Genomic DNA, 20,520 nt, shown 5'->3' on the forward strand with positions numbered 1-20,520 from the left:
GATATGAAGAGAAAAGAAAAGAGACAATATCGAATATTGATTCGAACATTAATTACGATTAAAGATTAATTAAGGATAATTTAAAACAAAGCGAAAAAATGATTGATTTGATTTAATTCATTCCATGTTTTCATAATATGGAAAATGATATTAAATGTTATAGGATAAAACATATCACAAAGCGTGAATAACAATGAAAACAATTTATGTCGAATGAGGGTAAACAAAAAAGAGCGATTAGCCTTTAAGCTTTGACCCCCAAATAGATACATGATGGGTAAGGGGAGGGGTTAATACTTCAGGACTAAAACAGTATCCTCGTAAAGCTGAAATTGATTCACCATAGCAACAAAACATAAAGCTAAAAAAAATAAATTCGACATTTCCATTTAATCTTCTCTTCAGTATTTCATAAAATGATTCGTTCTAAGTTTGATTTTAAGAGCAGAACAGACGCATGACTTTGTAGATTCTTGGTCATGCAAGAATAAAGTAAGGATTCAGGAGCAAGATATCATTTAATTTTCAGTAAAGCTGCGCTACTTTTTTTTTTTTTTTTTTTTATTTGAATAATTTTGACTTGGAGAGTGTGAGTGAGATTTGAAGCAGATATTCAAACTTATCCACACTAATACAAGAAGGAAATATCACATGATCATTGATAAAAGATGTTTCTGTCTATTTCCTTGACGACACGTTCATGGAAACCATAGCAACGCATTGCTGCTTAAATACTCTTCCCATACAAGAACTTTCGTGGAGTTTTGGCGAGCAACGAGAACATCTGTGTTGAAGCTCATCCAATGGATCAATGCCGGTTATGCGTTCAATATATAATTTTTTTTCTCAGTATTATCAACTACCTTGCATTTCTACGCATGCTCATTTGTGATGACGTCACATGTACTAATTATAGCAAGAACTTGACTTTTATCAGAGCGATGACAGTGTGCGAGTGTAGGCCTACTATACGCTGTGCTCTCATGAAGAGGTGGAAGTATTAGTGCGAGTAACAAAGGCTGCCAAATTAGTCGGTGATAACTCGTCCGGTAGTAGAACGACTCCAACGTTCGGCGGGTTTTTTGGAGATCAAAAAAAGGAGACCGAATATTGATAATTACAGATGCAACCAACAGACCGGTGAGGAGAGGTCTGGCAAACTACGGTTTTAATACTGGATCATATACTCTCCATTTTCTTCACTTCATCAAAGAGAAAATTATGGAGCTTTTGTTAAGAATAGCATTCTCTTGTGTGGTAAGTAATTACTGATTATCATTTTTTTTTATAATGTACGACCAGCAATTGATTCGCAAAAAGTAAAATGTGTGTTTTTGCGAGCTAACTTAATTCTGTATGAATGGCTGATTGTGTAGAGTGAATGCATGTTTTTATTACCTAGATAACAATTGTTGACAGAATTTTTTAGAATGATAACATTGCTTTGGTTAGTATTTTGTCAATGTTTACGGTGATATTGTCATGACCCTCGAGATGTTTGCTTTCTCGGGTTCATTCCTTTTTCATACGCGCAATTCCAAAAAGTTAAAAAAAGTTTAATCTTTCATATGTATGTATATATATAATATATATATATATATATATATTGGTTGGATTGCTTAACTAAGCTATAATAATTATAAATAAAGTTTATAGAGCTATAAATTACATATGTGTGTGTGTGTGGAGTGTGTGTGTGTTTATTGATAAAAGTTTTCTCTTTTTTAAGCTATACCAGAAGACTTTATATCCATTAGTTATAGATATGATGATAAGTGACAAGTATGAAATCAGCAAATCAAACGAACCTCAATCGATCAAGAAGAAGATTTTTCTCAACTATGTCAACGGAAATATTCTTTATGCTTTCCAACGACTAGACCCAACATTTTGTTAAATACTGGGTGTGTTTCTAAACGATCACCATAAAGTTATGACTTGGTATACATTACAAACAATTTGTGTATGAATTGCATATTGGGATGCCCAAGTTCATAATTGTTCTACAACATTGCATTTCCAATTAATGCCAATATTCCTTTATGTGACCAAACAAATTTTACATTTATGTTCTAAAAATAAAAGGACTAAACATATAGAGTCACACATCTTCATTGTTTGACGTAATTATCATCGGAAATACCTTACATGTTGTCAAACAAGTATTGTTTGTGGTGAAGAGAAACATACAGGAAGAAACAGCAACATGCATCAACTATATTTTTAGGCAAAAGTATAATTTTAGATTTTCTCATGATGAGCATTTAAACAAAGTGACAAGTAAGTAATTAAATAGTTGAACTCACCTTTCATCTTCATTTCAGCTTTGATACCAGTCAAAACAATAGTCACGATAAAGTACCCGGTCTCCTATAAACATGATAAAGAGCAAAATGGGTGCAAAAATAAAAAAATCCAATGTCTATGTCCGTTTAAAAGTGAAACAAGTTATCGAGTAAATTTGAATAATGACAAATGCAGTAAAACAAGTATAGATCAAACAATGTTGAATAGGTATGACCAAAGACGATGAAACATAGATAGTTCAATTTGGTATTTAAAGGTCAAGTCCACCCTAGAAAAATGCTTCAATAAATACATCAATAAATAGAGAAAAATTAAACTACCATAGTGTTGACAATTTCATCAAAATCGGATGTAAAATAAGAAAGTTATGACATTTTAAAGTTTCGCTTATTTTTCACAAAACAGTGATATTTACAACTAGGTGAGTCAGTCGATGATGTCCATCACTCACTTTTACTGTTTGAATTATACAATATTTCATTTTTTTATAGATTTGACACTTAGGACCAACTTGACTGAACCATATAGTATTAAACAATACGAATTCCAAATGTTCATGGAAGAATTAATTATTGTATCACTTGACAATGAGGAGAAAATTAGAATATTTCATATTTCATATAATAAAACACAAAAGAAATAGTGAGTGGATGACGTCATAGTCTCCTAATTTGCATACCAGCCAGGATGTACATAACTGTTGTTTGAAATTAAGCGAAATTTTAAATGTCATAACTTTCTTATTTTACATCCGATTTTGATGAAATTTTCAGTGCTATGCATGTTGGAGTTTTCTCTTTTATTCAAATCAACTTTTTGTTGGGGGTGTATTTGTCCTTTAAATAACAAAGGCGAGGCTTACGTTGTTTCTTAACATTTCAAGACCGACTGATCTTGCTTGATTTTTCTATTGTCTTTGGCATCTTCTGCAGTAAATAAAACTTCCTCGAGGTAATTATACATTACCTACATGATGTCAATGACCCCATTCCTTTCATAGATACACATCCCTACAAGTACGTATTAGGTAAATGAGACACTAAAAGGTGTCTGGGATATTGAAGGAAATACTGATCAAAAAGATGCCTCAAGCACAAAGAAAAAAGTAGGCCTATGCCTATATTTAGTTGCCAGAGTTGATATATCAGTTTTCAAATGAATGATACGTTTCTTTGCAGCGAATGCCATTTGATACGCCCAATATGTATATAGGTGTTTCCAAGACTGTTGGTAATTGAATTTAACTGTCATGACAGGCTACTGAGGGAAAAGGATATTACTTATCTTGAACATTAAGGTCGACCAATTGTAATTGTGATAAGAAGGTTAGAAAGAGTACCATTTTTACCACTTTAATAAATGAAGAAAATACTAACGTCATCCTAACGTACTATGGTGATTTTCATGTATCAAACACACCAATAACTTTTGTTTTAATTGTTATTTCTAATACAGTATATAAGTATCAGACTTTTGTGTGAGAAACATTAAAAATGTAGATAGTTCCGAAATTTCTTTCTTTGTAATTACCAAATCATATTTAGTTGCATTTTAAGCACGGTCGATGGGCGTGCGTATAATACTATACGCTATCATAAATCGTTTACGGGTGAAAACAAAAATGAGTGTGATTATTGTCTGAAGTACCAAATGACAAATACTATATACTCTCCGAATGTATATGAATAGGAGAAAGAAAAAAAAAGAAGGATCACAATGTGATGTAATAATGCAATAATACAACGATCAATGAACAATCAAAATACTTCATGTTTACCCACATGTTGAAATTTATCCTTGGTAAAGAGATCAATAGCAGACGGTTAAATTACAACAATGTGTGCTATCCACTTTAACACCTTTCATTATTTCAATGACGCCATTTGGGAACAATGTTTGTATCTAATCACCATAGTGATGATAATTCAAATGATTTTTGTATTAAATAAAAAAAAGTGGTAAAGGTAAAGTTACACCATTTAATGCAATTTTCCAAAAGTATGAAGGGCACATTTTGTTTCATGCATTAAAAGGTTTTGTTTACACAAGAAGCATTTTCTCAGTCTGGATATTTCTTTATAAAATTCAGTATCATGCTCGTGTAGTATTAAACAGCTTTCTGCCTGCGGGGATTAGACGCTCTACTTAGTGAGATAGTTTTATAGTCCAATATACATTATAATGATATGATTATCAACCTTAAACAAATTCAAGAAAGAATCATTTTATCTCTTGAAATTTCGTTTGAAAGCTAAAAAAATACCACAAGGATCAAATCGTACACTTTGCAATTGTTTTATGGGGAGATGAGAAGTAATTATGCAATGCCCATAATCATGATAATTACTGTGAAGCATTATCTTTAAATTTAGAAGTATATGGGCATATTTGGTAATGACACCTGACACAGAGGGGTGTCAAACCATGGACCTACAAGAGTAGTAAGTCCATGGTCAAACATCATGATAACATACGTATCACAATTCGGTTTAAAAAAGTCAGCCCCAGCCTCTTAATACCCCTTATTATAAACACGTTCTCCTTCTACAATATAGCACTTTATTAATTATTTGGTCATAATTGTGTTGCGCCTGAAAAAAAGTTTATGTTTACCGATAAAAATGATATTGGAAAAAACGAAAGCTTTAATTTCTGTTCCATATTGAGAATAAATGAATTATCAAGGGACGTAAATTTGATGCTTTGAATGGATTTGAACATAGACCTCTGTGTTACAAGTCTCGAATCATCCCACTACCATGGAGTATCAAAAGCCAGTACAAACATTCTATTCTATAGTGTAATCCCACATTTTGATTGGCGAAGAGTAATTTGGAGTCGATTCATTCGAATTTTAAAGAGGTAAAACTGCCTCCATTAAGAGGAATCATTTAGAGTGTTGTAATATCAATCGCAATGGAAGTATTTTGTTTGGTTAAAAAACATTTATCTAATTTGAATTCTATCAAGAAACATAAAGTAGGTGGAATTTCTGGAATAGGAAAGACCAATCTCTATACAAATCTGAAACATCTGTGTTCTATTTACTCATCATTATACATGATTGCCGGCTTTGGTGTTGATGCAAGCCAACCTCAGGCTCAGTTAAAGTCACAATTTTTTTTAGATGGAAAGCGGTCTTTGACGGATTCACTATAGTGTACAGATATCATAAGTATTCTTTATAGCTCATCACTTTACTACGTTCATGTTTATAAGAAAATAAGAATAAGCCTGAGATCATTTTGGATGTTTTGAGAGTGACGGGATTGTGCAGGAATGTTTGACACGTAATGCAGATATTACTCATCTCAATCAATTTGTTTTCCCCCTTTTGACTGACGTACTGTTTTTTTTGGGGGGGTGCTAGAGAACCTCAATTTTAATTATTAGTTCGTTTTTTAAAACACTGTATACTATGTTTAAAAATTATATGATTCATATAGCTTTGATTACATTTACTGAAATATGTGATTGATTTAGCTTTATTTTCCGCGCCAAATCTTACACGGACTATAGGCGTAAGGAAATGACTCCCTCGCTTCGCTAGCTCGTAAATTATCAAAAAATAAAGTGCACTGTATCCCAAGCTCCGCCTCATCGAATTTGTTGACTCATCACACGACACTGCCTTATGATCTTGAAACCAAGAATAAAATAACCACAGAAAAGCACAAGAAATGTCAGGAAATATGTTTGTTATCCATGGCAACCAATGTTTTTTTATATCCCTCAATTTTTCTTGCGAATTCATTCTCTAAGTTCATTGTCAGGTCACGTGTGTTGAAGGATAGGTCCCAGGTGGGAAATCCGGATTCATTACGAAACGCTTGTTGGGGGTCCATTTGTGGATGATCCCTGGTATTTATTTTGATCTTAGTAAAATAATATTTCATCATCATGATCATCGTTCTAGACCAGCATAATATACCGAGAAATGTACCCTGGAAATTGACAGTGCCAAGCACGTATTCACGAACCCATCTCCGCCCCTTTCCCTAAAAAAATAAAATATACGTATATATATATATATATATATATATATATATATATATATATATATATATGTATAATTGCGGCGAACAACACACTTTCTAAATCGTACTTAAAGTGACAGTCGAAAGAGAAAGCAATGCCATAGCCCAACTCAAGGATTCGGTTCTCTTACATACAATGTAAAATCAGTTATTTGGATTTCATGTAGAAGACTATTTAGAAAATATTGTCCACATTGTTTTCATTGCTGCTGCTGCTGCAGAGTTATATTTTTATCACCTTCATCATAATATAAGTCACGTGGTTTATAATTTGTATGCACAGAGTATAGGTTTTGAATTAGTGCTGTTGAATTATTGTTTTTTATAAGCATTTTAGTTCCTTTAGAACATAATCATTGGCTAAACATTATAAATATACTTTATTATTGTACATTTATTTACAAAACACAGAATGACAAGGGTTACTTTATTTTTATTAAGCTTATGGTGTGTAAACTGATTGATATCAGGAAATAAAACTTGATCGTCCGCTATGGGCAATAGACAGGGCTTCAATAAAAATTGAAAAATGCAAACACATACATTTTTATTAGTTGTTAAGCCTTTGAGAATCATATACAGTCAGGATGTGTTCCATATTTATAAATGAAATAATCCCTAAACCTAGTTCTCTTCTCTTGAAAACTTATACCACGTGTTTTGATAAATTCAGGAGTTTCATTTTTGTCCTATTCTGCATGTTTTACACGATGCGTTGTATATCTTGATTGACTTTAAATAACAGGTTTAAAACACCCATTAAAACCTGCACTTATATGAAACAAGGTTAAATATGATGGTATATTATGCTCTTTGAATTGAATTGGATCGTTTCAATAGTCTGAAAATTATGTGTCTCAAGTTCAGAGACTATCAAATGTTGATATCAATATAGCTAAGAAGACATACACAATGGCTTTTGAAAACGCCATATGATATGCCATTTATCGTCTTCACAAACTTCACACAATTCTGCTGGCAATAATTTAACCAAATTTACAACTTTATCGTTATCAGCGAGACTATCCACTTTACACATGTTAAAAAAAGATGGAGTAAAATAAAATTACCAAAATTTGGTAGGACGTAATTCATGTAAAATATTGTCCCTACATTGGTGAAACACATGATTTATGTAAATCTAATCCAGCATGTGTCATAGCATGTGTTTTACTTTGCGCGACAAACATGCATGCCCCCCCCGCTAAATTAAAATTCGATGGAGTGCGTAGGACATGTTATGTGATGAGGTGCATGGGACTGGCAACAAAACCAAACGTTTCACTATATTCAAAGGAAATGAATGAATGTTCATGATTTTATCATCAACGATGAAAAATTGTAACAGCTTATGCCATGCATAATTCGCTGGTTAATAACTGAATCCCCGGGATCTGCATGGGTCTCGAAAAGTAATAATTGACGATTTTCTGACGCGGTCTCATTATTATTAATTGCATTAATCATTATGTGAAATCAATCGTCCAAATCAAATGCACGGTCATTCTATTATTTGTCTGCTGCAGACACCTGGCACTTCACATGATATATATTATATTCATCAATTTAAGTAAAATTCTATTCAATATTTCAATTATTTGGTATCTTTAAAAACATCCCATAAGTTGCGTAGAGCTTTGCCGGTGCATCGCTCTACAGAATAAAGATGACCGTGATGACTCTTCATAGGTGCACAGAGAGTTCATGGTGTAGTCAAAAGCAAATAATGTAGGATGTATCTTTTATCCGCGTCGTAATAAATAATCGTGAAAACCTTTCATAACACCCAAATTGTTCAATAAAAAATTATGATCGATGCCACTGGTTTTATATCAAGACCCGTTATGCACACAATAGCCTTCTATTGTGATATGGTTGGAATAATGATCGTCTTCGAGCTGAATAAAGTTGAGAGAAATGTCATGACGGTCATAGTTTGAATCGTCTAGCATGGGACACCTTTCATCAGCACACCGTGTGATGATATCATTTGATTTTGAAAAACCGATGATTCTCGAAGAGTAATAACATGGGATAGAATCAAAAGGTACATGTGTGGAGGAAATGGTGAAGGGGATTCAAAAACAGGTATCAGTGAAGTCTTGCACAAAAATGAGAGAATGATAAACTGGGCAAAAATCTCAACAAAAAAGTGGACAAGTTTACCACATTATAGACACCGTTTTTACAAAAAAACAACTAAATTCTGTTTACAAACTGCTACAAAGAAGCTCAAGAAATGGGTCCCACATCTGACCTGAGTCTTCTGTACAATAGATCTTGGTACAGAAGACTTTTTAACATCCTGTTTTACCAGCCCAGGCCAAGAACCGGAAAGTAATAGCACTCCAAAACTTCACTCAAGACTCGCAATCTCAGCCTGATATCCAATAGTTACATTTTTGTTGAGGTATTCGCCTCATTGAATATCCTTTAAAAGACAGGCTGTGAAACTTTGGCTTGAAGTGGGGTTAGTTATCCTCATCAGGTGTACCATTCCTACATCATTTATCCTAAATGGATCCAAAAACGAGAGCATATAAAAAACTGGATTTCAAACATTGATAATAAAGACCAAAGGGCCAAGTACTGCTTAAAAATTCTTCTTTAGTTTTTATTTTATTCTATATAAACCCCTTGTCCACTCAACCCTACATTGTGAAATACTACTTTGCATCATCAGAATAGATGTAACTCCCACTACAAACTGTCTATCAATTCTCATGAATATTCATAATTTTGTATAGGATAATGGAAATGGCCTTTGTAAAGCGTGTAGAAACTTCTTATAAAGTTTTAAGACTTAGTCTAAGGAAGTGTGATTATGTTGTCTAAATTTCCACAAACTTTCCTCTTTGCTTTGTCAAAGTTTTTTTTTATCAGGAAGTGTTCATAAAAATACATTAAAGGTAAATGCTAGTTTTGGTAACGATATCAAAATGAGCTCGTACAGAATCCAATGAAATGACCACCAAAGTGTGTGTTTTTATAAATAAAACGTATGTGCCAAAGGATTCTGGAAGAAATTGTGTAATTGCTGAGAAATCAACAAATAAGTACAGGACATTCGAAGCAATAATTATACACTGTCCCATGTGCGCTTATCTGTGTTGGGGATCTTCAGTCTGAACATTTTTCAGCGTAGATTTCAAGATTTTACAAAGTTCAGTTTATGTTAGTGTACCAGATCTAGATCCTCGATGATATACTGACAATTGAGCCTTGTTTTATAGACTTTCTCATGAAATCAGTGTTTACTGCAACTACTGGAATTTCTCTTTAAAGGGGAAGTTCACCCTGACAAAAAGTTTATTGTAAAAATAGCAGAAAAAATAATAAAAAATATTGCCGAAGGTTTGAGAAAAATTCATCAAATAATTAAAAAGTTATTAGAATTTCAATTATTTGATTTGTGACGTCATATGCGAGCAGCATTTATACATAGCGAATGGTAAAAAATCAATGAAATGTCATTTTCTCAGAAAATGGAAAATGGTTTTTACTGTAACTTTTGTATATCAATAGACAAATCATTTCACACCCGATCATGAAAAGAAAACAAAATTAAGTCATCAGGAACCATACAAAATTTGAAATTCATACATTTTATATTACATAACACATGGGGCAGCTGCTCGTTTATGACGTCACAAATCCCAAATTTTGAACTCTAATAACTTTTTTACTCTTTAACAGATTTTCCTCAAACCTTCACCAATATTTTTTACTATTTTTTCTGCTATTTTTACAACAAAGTTTTCTTCAGGGTGAACTTCCCCTTTAAATGTCTGAAGTGATGTTGACCTGGTAATTGTTCTTTTCTCGAGTGTTATCAAGGAAAGCAGAATGTGGGGGCGTTGTGGTCTAGTGGTTATGACACTCGTTTTTTAATCTGACAGACGTGGCGTCGATACCCAGCCATGCTTGAGGACCTGGGTAGCCGAGCTAAAGCTTGGGTAATAATAATAGCAGGGCCCACTGGGAGAACAGTTTTCGGAACTGAAGTGGCTACCCTGGGTAAATATACACTCTAAAAAATGAGCGTGTATAGTGACTGCACTTCGGAATGCTGATTTGTCTAGTTCAAAAATTTGAACTAGACAAATCAGCACTCCGAGGTGCAGTCACTCTAAGAGCTAAATTAGCACTTCATTTTTTAGAGTGTATAAGCAGGGTTTTTACGCCACTGTTCTACAGGGACTGACACTGTGCTCGATTAGTATAACTGCGCCAAAATATACATTATTATGATATGGCGCAAGGTGATAATATAATGATCGACGATTTTGCAAAATGAGTTCAAACTCTGTCTTAGATTCGACCACAGGATATACCCCTGAGTAACATGACTAAGCTAGGACTCTCACCAAACTTATCAACAACTGTTATGCCTCTACCAGTTGTTCCTTTGTCAGAAAATATCGATCCTAAGACAGAGGACAATCTTCATCGCTTTATCCACAACAATTTCATCATTACATCGCGACATTATGATTAATCCAGCTGAGGCAAAGGAGTATTTCCCCTTGTCCTTGGCTTTGTTCATGTCAATGCATGACACCCGTGACATTTAATACTCATATCCAGACAGATTTTCGTTTCTTCGAGATTTGTTCACCGAAAAATTGGAGAGCTTTGTTAAAACCCCAGCTGAAACCTTTCCCCTGGATTGATGACATAATGGTTGCCCCCTACTGAGCTGGTGACCTTGACAATGAAAGAGTGATAGTGACACACCCAATGTTTTCTGAAACATTCAGAAAATGTTAGCACTTCATATGTTTTTTGTTACTTCTATGTGCACAATATCAAATGGATGACTTCAATGCATTCCCTAAATTAAATATTTTGAATATGTTTTAACATAATTACCACGGTTACCAAATGACAAATCATTTTCATGTTCTCTTTTAGAGAAAGTGAAACGGTGCGATACCGGAAAATGAAATTCGAAATCTAGATTATTTTATTTGTCGAAATGTATTTGCTGCGGTTATACTAATTCATCGTGATTTATTGTAATCTCTTCCTATATAGCACCCAAAATTTGTATGGGATTTCAAGTATAAAATAGTTTTGACAACGCAAAGTACATCACAAAATGATATAGACTTTTCTCTTGATTTCTATAATGTTGTGTTGAAATCATTATTTTCCCTTCAAATAATTATTAGAAACATCAACACGGGTATCATATTTCAGAAATAATGGTTTCTTGAAATACCAATACTTTTGTAGATGACTTTTCAAATACGACATCATCACATTGCAAGGATCCTTTGTCTCATCGGCTGGCTGGCAAACCCATGTAGAATACATCAGCGAGGTGGCATCTAAATTTAGCTTTTCATAGCTCAAACATTCTAACTCATTAACATTTCCTGATGATAAGAGTCTTGAGGCTCGTACCTGGTTTCTTCATCACCTACAGCTGTTTTACCTACCAATTATGGAGTAATAAATGCGGTACGATGGCCAGCCTATACGCCATTCGAATTACATTGAAGAAGCAGAATAAACATTATCAATAGGAACATCTTCACGGAGTGAAAGAATAATGAACATATCAAGTCTAAGGTTTACCTTAACTTTGAGAGATATGACGTTACTATTGTTTGACTGGTCGAATTTATTTTTTTATGCCTTACCATGTCATGTTATGATAAACATTTGTCAGGAACTTGGTTTGGCAAAGAGCCTTCAAAGAACTTAAAGTGGCCCAAGCTGACATAACTATGTAACTCACATTGCAAGGTTTACATGATACCATACTATGCATCTCATTGCACGCATGACTGTGATAAAACTTGGGAGTCAATTCAATGCACCCAAATGGTATTTTGAAACGAAAGATAATTTACACCATATCAAACCTCCTGGGGAAATGTATGATGAAGTTAATTATTGTGTTCATCCAATTAAGGTTCTTATTTCAACATTTTAAACAATCTCGTTAGGGGCGTTAAAATTGACCAATTTACCTAATCAGACGATGCACATCGGCTCATTATTAGCTATTCCATGACCATGAAGACTCTGATATATTCGAAAATAAGTAGATACTAGTGTGTATTGGTGAGGAAAATTCACCTTGACTAGGGGTTCTTTCCATGAATAACAACGATTATGGTAAAAAATAAAGATCATTATGGTACCTATATAATTTTCTTACGGGGCTTAGCAGCCATCAAAATTCAGGTTTTCATGGTTAAAATAGTCGCCCTCAGGTCCCTCAGGAAAGGCGAAAACTGTCAATCCTTTCAAACTTTCATGTTGTCTATGCTCAAGTTCAATGTCTTTATTTCCATATCAGTAAAAAATCAAATTCATATCTACAACACATAACATTATGAATGCATTTCTAGTCATTAAATATTCACATACATAAAGAGAGAAGAAAAAAATGCATTTCATAATTCATGTACAATAATATAGTAGATGAGGAAAAGGGGGGAACTAAAAAGCGAAGCTTGTGGGTAAAGTGACACAGTCAATCACACAGGCATGGGGGAGGGGAGGTATTTGTGCCTAGTCAATTGTGCCTGGAACAAGTCACTCTAAAATTTGTAAATGAAAATAAAGGTTTCAATTGGACCAGCCACAAAGAGTGAGACGCATCAAATACCGGTACAGCACAATGTACAAACATATTATCCAATAGAGAGAGGGAAATATATATATATATACATTTAGTGACTATAAGTGGATAGCAAGCTTGATTTACATATTTGTTTAAAAGAGTTTAGATAGCTGCATGATGTAACATTCACATTCAGAGTATTCCATATCCGAGGACCTTGATGACGGATTAATCTCAGTGAGCGATCATTTTCTACTTTTGAATAGTGTAATTTTGAACTTTGTCGGGTATTGTAAGAATGAATATGCTTATTTTGTTGAAAAAAAAATGAAGAGATATTGCTAGGTAATATTGTTTTTTTAGTTTGAACATTAGAATAGCAGTTTGGTAAGTATGAATATCAAAAATATTCAACGTTTTAAGTCTAAAGAATATTGAGAATGGGCAAGGAAATGAGAAGATGTACAAATTCGTAAAGCCTTTTTCTGAAGTTTGTGCAAGGGTTCAAGTTTTGTTGAACATGTTCCTCCCCATGCTACATTACAGTATTGTAAATAAGGAAGGATTAAAGAATTGTATAGCATTATCAGATGTTTTTCAGGAAGAATAGATTGGAGTTTAAATAAAATGCCTATACGTTTTTATACTTTCCTATACTTTTTTGGTACATTCATTAACAACCATTCTCTCAGATGGGACCAGCACGATTGAATACGAGTAAATGAAATCTGCAATAATCATGCAAATGGATTCCCACAACATTTACTCCATTTCGAGTAATAATAAGTAAGTCACTAGTGCTTGTCCTTGTTTTTACTAAACCAGTGGAATATTCCAAACTATTTTATAGATCATAAGTTATCATAAACACAAGACATTCGTTACACTAAACTTAACGTTAAGATGCCATTACTTCTTTTCATCATTTCAGATTTTCTTGATGTTGGTGAAATTTTCAAAGCTATGTGTACTTTATTTATTTCTTTCCTTTTTTTAATTCAATATCAACTTATTGTTGAGTTGGTATTGGTCTTTGAGCAGTTGAGTTTGGAAGTTTTAGGTTATCTGCGATGAACAAGCAAACATGCTGGTGATGTACCTTCAGTTTATTGATCTTGTATATCTATGCACGGACGCGATTTTGAAAGCTTTCGTAGACGATTTCCTCCAATCTGGCAAATATCCATTTCTAAATAAAATGAGAACTAACCTCGTTCAAGTAAGGGACCGCGGAACGGTTTTGAAGGGGGGGGGGGGATAACCATGTGCAAAATCACAATCAGATGGTCATTTTTACGTTTTGTACACGGTTTTGGAAAAAATGTTGGGGTGGGCTGAAGCCCATCTACCCCCCCCCCCCCGTCCCGCGGCCTCTGTTTTTTGTTACTGGCTAAGGCCATGGTGATGTAACAGTTTACCATGTTATACAAGATGTAATATTATTCAAAAGAACGTGTAAAAGCAAATAGTTTATGAAGTTGATAAGTGTGAGTAAAAGATGTGGATTCCACTTCCATACATCGTAAATACAAATTCCACAAAACATATAGATCAATAACTGAATGCCCGTGTGAGCATACAGAATGTGAGTACGAATAGGGCTAATATACAGAAAGTTAAACCTGTAACCCTCAAGCATACCAGGCTAAAACACCAGTTTCATATTAAATTTCAATCTTTAACAATAACATTGGCGGTTGATTTTTTTTCACTAACTTTCTTTTTTGTGAGGAAATCTCCAACCACCCACCGGAAACGCGGGAAATCTCGAGAAGCTTTGGCAAAATACAAAATTCATAAATCATAGATTTATGTTACAACAGTTTTAAAATAAACATAAAGGTGACTATCATTGCAGAAAGCTGGTCACAATATTTGATCATACGAAAAGAAAAAAAAAGGGGGGAAAGGGCGAGACGTGCAACACTGCATCCGGATCTGGTTTTCTTTTTTCATCATAATTTATGCACAACTCTTCCATCAGCAGTTCAAAGTTTGGAGCAGCATGTATAAAAATGATTTATAATCAGCTCTGAATAAGCTATAATCCACCCATATGTACGTAGTGATTTGTATCCGAGTCTACATAGACATCGCAAAGTAAAAAAAAAGCTCAACGCTTTGGTTAGTCCAACCTTGGATAAGTCCATGTTAATGTGGAAGACACCGATTTGCTACCATTTCCTCTAAATAGATATAATTCACCAGAATGTCACGTTCAAAGATATAAGCTATACCTTAATTTATATTTATAAATAAGGATGTTTTACCAGATTATTTGAAATATTATGTAGTAACGTCTGAAACAACTCTTCTCTAGATGGAGGAACTACGTATTTCTTATATATAATGTAGAAAAAGTTAAATCAAAGACACAACCAGACAAGGATCCATATCTAATTTACAGGAAGAGAGACTGATCTTTGACGAATCCACTGAGAAAAGCTTAATCACTGATATCTCTTAGAGATTATTATTATTAGGTGACGCTAAAATGAAGATTCAAGAGATATCTGGTAAAACGAGGATAAGGATGAGTCACAATACTTTCCACATTAACAAAAACTACCATCATAGGCCTGCTTTAATTCCCGCTATACATTTAAAATTAATAAGCCACCAGGTTTTATTCAAACTATACTTTTGCAATTGACCATGATGCTAACACTTACTTATTCAACTTAAAAAATCAGTCATTTGTTTATTGATAATTGATTGTTTTATTCATACAATTATTCATTTATCCATCTTTTTCTGTCCATAATTCTAGTCTATTTATATCTACTTTTGTTCTTATTGTATATCACTTTTATTCATATCTACTTTTGTTATTATTGTATAACACCATTGTCTTTTTTCTAGATTGTAACAAGTAGTTCACCTACGTTGTTCGTAAAACACCATGAAGTCTCTACACTCACTGTATGCATACATTGCTGATTGACGCCACGTTTAATTTTGTCATGCTTCCTCAAAATCTCGTATAGCGAGCCCATGCGCTAATGAACCCGATCGTAGTATCGTCATTAATTTAAAAACCATCTGTTGATGGTCTGATGGTTTTAGCATCAGTAGACAATTCTTCAGTATCTTTTTGAAAAAGATGGAGAGAAAAAAAATCATCTGAAGGCGATGAGCAATCGCTTGTAACGTCGCGTTACTGATAGCTGTTTGCTTTCTAATTCAAACACAATTGAAATCATTATATAGGGCCTCGAAGATTCTAAAGTTTCCCATTCAACGAGAAAGCAATTTTGATGGGCGTTCCTGTTATAAAAGACGATACCAGATTTAGTCCCTATGGCTCTATCGGAATCAAAATGAAAGATGAAATGACTAAGACATAAATATTACTGATCGAGGTATACATGGTGTACCTGTGTATCGATTATACATTCTTGTGTAATCAAACTAATTGTAAGAAATGGATCCAACTGAATTTGATCACGGGACTATTGTACTTGCTCCATAATCTAACATTCATGTTAATAAACGGGATTGACACAACTAAGCAGAATGTTTCTACATCTACTGTTAACCGTTAAACCGTTTGTTCCACACTAACGACAAACTTATCATTAAAGCAAACGGGCAGCAAAGGAAGGCAAACTGTCAAAACATTGATAAATATCCATGAAATTCTTCTCTTCATTTTTTTTGGTGAAAGAATAGCCTCTGTTTATATAAACCTGTGTAAATGTATAGTCTTTCCACATACAGTCCTACGAACTAGTGGACAATGAAATGGCGCCGGTAGAATATACAAATGCCTGGATTCCACTGTGGCCTTGATGTAAATACAATAAATAGTTGGTGAATAGACCAGCTATCATTTATTGATTTTAACATGTTTATAGAAGGGTGAAACAAGGTTGAAGATCACGATGGCGGTCAGTGAATGGATGCAGGGAAAATACGTGCAATTAAAATGGTCAGACGATAAACACATTCAAATTTATTAACGTTTTCTTTTTTTTCACTCTCTCCCATCCCACGTCCCCCTTTCTCTCTCTATCTCTCCTTCCTATCCATCTCAATCTTTTTCACCTCTTTCCTCTCTTAAACTTCAATCTCTCTCCCTCTCTGTATACCTTCTCTCTTTTCCTCCTTTTTTTATTTTCAACGATGGAAACTTGTATATATTAATATCATATATACATGCGAGTTTTACTTCAAAATATAAATTTGAAATTCCTTACTTCCTTACCTCCCTTCACACCTGTGTATTTCATTATCTAAAATCCGATATAAAGAAATACATTTTAACAATGGAAACTGCACTATTAAACGTTCTGAAAAGTAATTCTTTATCATAGTTAAATTACACCAAAACCTACAATCGGGACGATTTAAAACCAATTTGTTCCTTGTTGTATCGTGCTGTATACAACTGATTGTACACTTTTCCTCAGGTCCCAGAAAGCAAGGAAATTCAATATCAAAGCTCTGATTTGTTTCTGTTGTTGCTTTTCACCTGTTAGAATCATTGCGGAAAAACTCAGTGGTCATATTTGTTTGTACAACTCTTTCTAGACTTCCAATTTATTACAAAAAGGTATGCTTAATTTGTCTTGTCTACTTCCCCGATGTGTCCGATTTATTTCGTGGGATAGTGCACGATGATCCACCCCCTTTCCTGTCAGACCTACCAATGTCATGAGAAAAAAATGGGCATCACTTTGACTATGCAGACATCCCATATCATGGCTAAAAGAAACAAACGAACAACCCCTCCCCACCACAAAAAAAAAAAATCGAACCCCAGAATGATCAAACGTGCTAAATTATTACAAGGAGAGGCAGGTAATATTTTATCATGAATTAGAGAGTGCGATACCATCCAAACTTCGGGGGAAATATTGTAAGGTTTAAGCATCTTGTGTAACGTACTGATTTACAAGAATATAGATATTTTTACCATGGTTTCAAGATTATTAAACATATCAAGACTTCAGATACTAAGTGAAATTTAATGCAAATTACCAAATAAAATGCACTTGGTATGCCAGTACAATGATATCCCCGAATCAGCAGAACAACCCCTCCCAAACCATGAACAGTACGACAGTCTTGATGGATAGTATACTCATTTGCGTTTTTTTTTTCGTTCGTCTACGCCATCCTACCAGGCCTGGGATATATAGCAGCTATTATGTACTGCATTGATAGACAAGACATGTCTCGGTGGTAGAATGTTTGTGTTTACAGGTGCACTCAGTATACCCTACTGCCTGTCATGCTGATTTGGTATCGCTATCAGATAGACGACTGTCGTTCGTTAACATAACTTCACGGATTCAAACATGTCAAAAGCATCACAGAAGTGATGTCAGTGGGTCTCTAATGGCCTCTAGATGTAATTATCAGATAGTTTAATGAAAGACAAGAGTTGATAATCGCCAAGCAATGGTGATGGTTGACCATCCATAGATTAATACTTCGTGGTCACAAGGCCATGGGGTTGACCAATCGAAACTATATATATTAGCCTACGATTTCTGCAAGAGCTTCGCAATACGTCCGCATGAAACGATCGCAATAACCATAACTATTTTGACTTCAATTCTACATGATTATTAATTTTAATGTTTTTAGATCTGTAAGATAAGGTTAAAAGATAATTTAATTTAAGGTAATTTTTGTACAAGCAAGGAATATGCTACAAAAATAGTCAAATTGTTATTCTTGTTATTGGAACGGCAAGTCATTAGAAAAATCCTCGGGAATTGGTAACAACGAATGAAAATAATTATACAGATCATGAAATGTGGTGCTCTAAAATTAAATAAAATGAATTTTTCACATTGGCATCAGTTCCCTTTACAAGCTTTATTTTCTAGTATCATGTTCCTTGTAAATCTACACCAATGATTCATGTTGCTATGAAAGACAAAGAGTGAAGATGTTTCATCCCTCCGTATAAAGACCACTGTCGCACAGGAAACCTAGTTTTGACGTATGTCCAATGATTGATTTCAAAGGGAACCCGGCAAAAATTTGTTGTTAACATAATGTGTTTATCATCATGGCTTATAGTGAACGAATAGATGCCAATTCAATTCAAGGTATACGAATTGTTTTATGTATCAGTGTTCGTTGAATAGAGGTCACTTCATAAGACCCAGTGCACTTTTAATTGGTTACTTTTCATTTGGTCCAATACCAATTCGTCCAATTGCCAACTCGTCTACTATCATTTAGTCTATCATCAGTTCGTCGTCCAATATCCAAATGGTCTAATTGCCATTTCGACCAGTCGTGATTTCGTTGAATTACCAGTTGGTCCAATAGCCATTTAGTCCATACACCATTTCGTCTAATTAGACTAAGAGTTTGGGCAAAATAAATGAAAATAAAAAGAAAAAGACCAACTGGTTATGAGACGAAATGGTCATAGACGAACTGGTGATCAGACGAAGTGATGATTGGACCAAATGGTTGTTAGACATAAATGTTGATGGACGGAATGGCATTAGACTAAATGAAGGTATACCATGTGGTGAGTGGACGAATTGGCAATTTATCTTTTAGTTTTTGTATACCTTTCCAGAGATAAATTTGTCTTAGTGATGCTGAATTAAATAATGAACAATACAGGGATATTAGCATCCGCATGCATTCTAATGTTCCACATAGCTTCCTCATGCAATAAAACATATTCAAACTGAAATAATTAATGGACGAGAATAAGTCTTCAATATCTCTTGCGTATCTCCGAAGTACTTTCATTCTGATCTTCCACGGTAAACTTGGTATAACCGTCATTGTTTACACATCGTCGGCAAAAGAAACACGACCCTTTGAACTGAGAATCATCTACCTGACAAGATGAAGGTGCGATTCTTAAGAGCCATTTCCTTGAAAGACTGTATCAATATAATGCACAAATACTTTACACTCGTTCTACTCCTCCTTCATCCTAATGCAGTTATCCGCACTAATCCGTTCACGAGTGATGTGGATTAGGAGCCCTAGAATCATGGGAGTAGACCCAAGTACAATGTAGGGTTCTTTTCGCATCAAAATGGCGCAATTTTAAAGCTAGGGTCTTGGGAGACGGAAATATGGTATTATCCATTCCTATCCCGTTGAGTCGTATCGATAAAGCGTCTATCTCCTGCTTCCAATAGGTAAATTCTTTAAAGGGAAACGGTTACTTTCTCATGAGGATATTCGAACATCGAGCTGCCACTTTATTCATGCTTATAACAGACCTTTTCCAGTATCAAAACAAAGTCGTGATGTTATGAAAGAAACCACTTTATTGTTATATACTAAATAACAATCACATAAAAAAAGATAAGAAGAAAAGGGACTATGGTTAAAATGAATATACTCCTATCAAATTAATATCAATGTCTAGAATTTAGTCATATATGAACAGAAATTGAAAGAGCTCCTTCTATGACGTATGTATTCAAAATTTACAAAATAATTGTATTGAGAGGGTAAACAAGAGAGTGTTTTAGAGTATATTGTTAAAAACACAATTGATGATCATTGGTGCTTTACATTCACAAACCGGAATATGGAAAAAGACAAGTGGAATGCCTTTGGCCGTCTCACCTGCATCACGCGGTTCAATATAGCAGCAGT

At 34.2% G+C, this 20,520-nt stretch overlaps 1 protein-coding gene across 1 annotated transcript in view; it reads left to right on the forward strand.

Moving 5' to 3' along the window:
* Positions 1 to 935: 935 nt before the first annotated feature.
* LOC121409912 (fibropellin-1-like) overlaps positions 936 to 20,520 on the forward strand; it is a 47,016-nt gene continuing 27,431 nt past the window's right edge. The window contains exon 1 of the mRNA XM_041601696.1: positions 936 to 1,257. Coding sequence (XP_041457630.1) covers positions 1,222 to 1,257 — 36 coding nt within the window. The 5' untranslated portion in view covers positions 936 to 1,221. The remainder of the gene's footprint in view (positions 1,258 to 20,520) is intronic.

The sequence above is a fragment of the Lytechinus variegatus genome, chromosome 3, assembly GCF_018143015.1.
Source record: "Lytechinus variegatus isolate NC3 chromosome 3, Lvar_3.0, whole genome shotgun sequence".
Taxonomy (NCBI): domain Eukaryota; kingdom Metazoa; phylum Echinodermata; class Echinoidea; order Temnopleuroida; family Toxopneustidae; genus Lytechinus; species Lytechinus variegatus.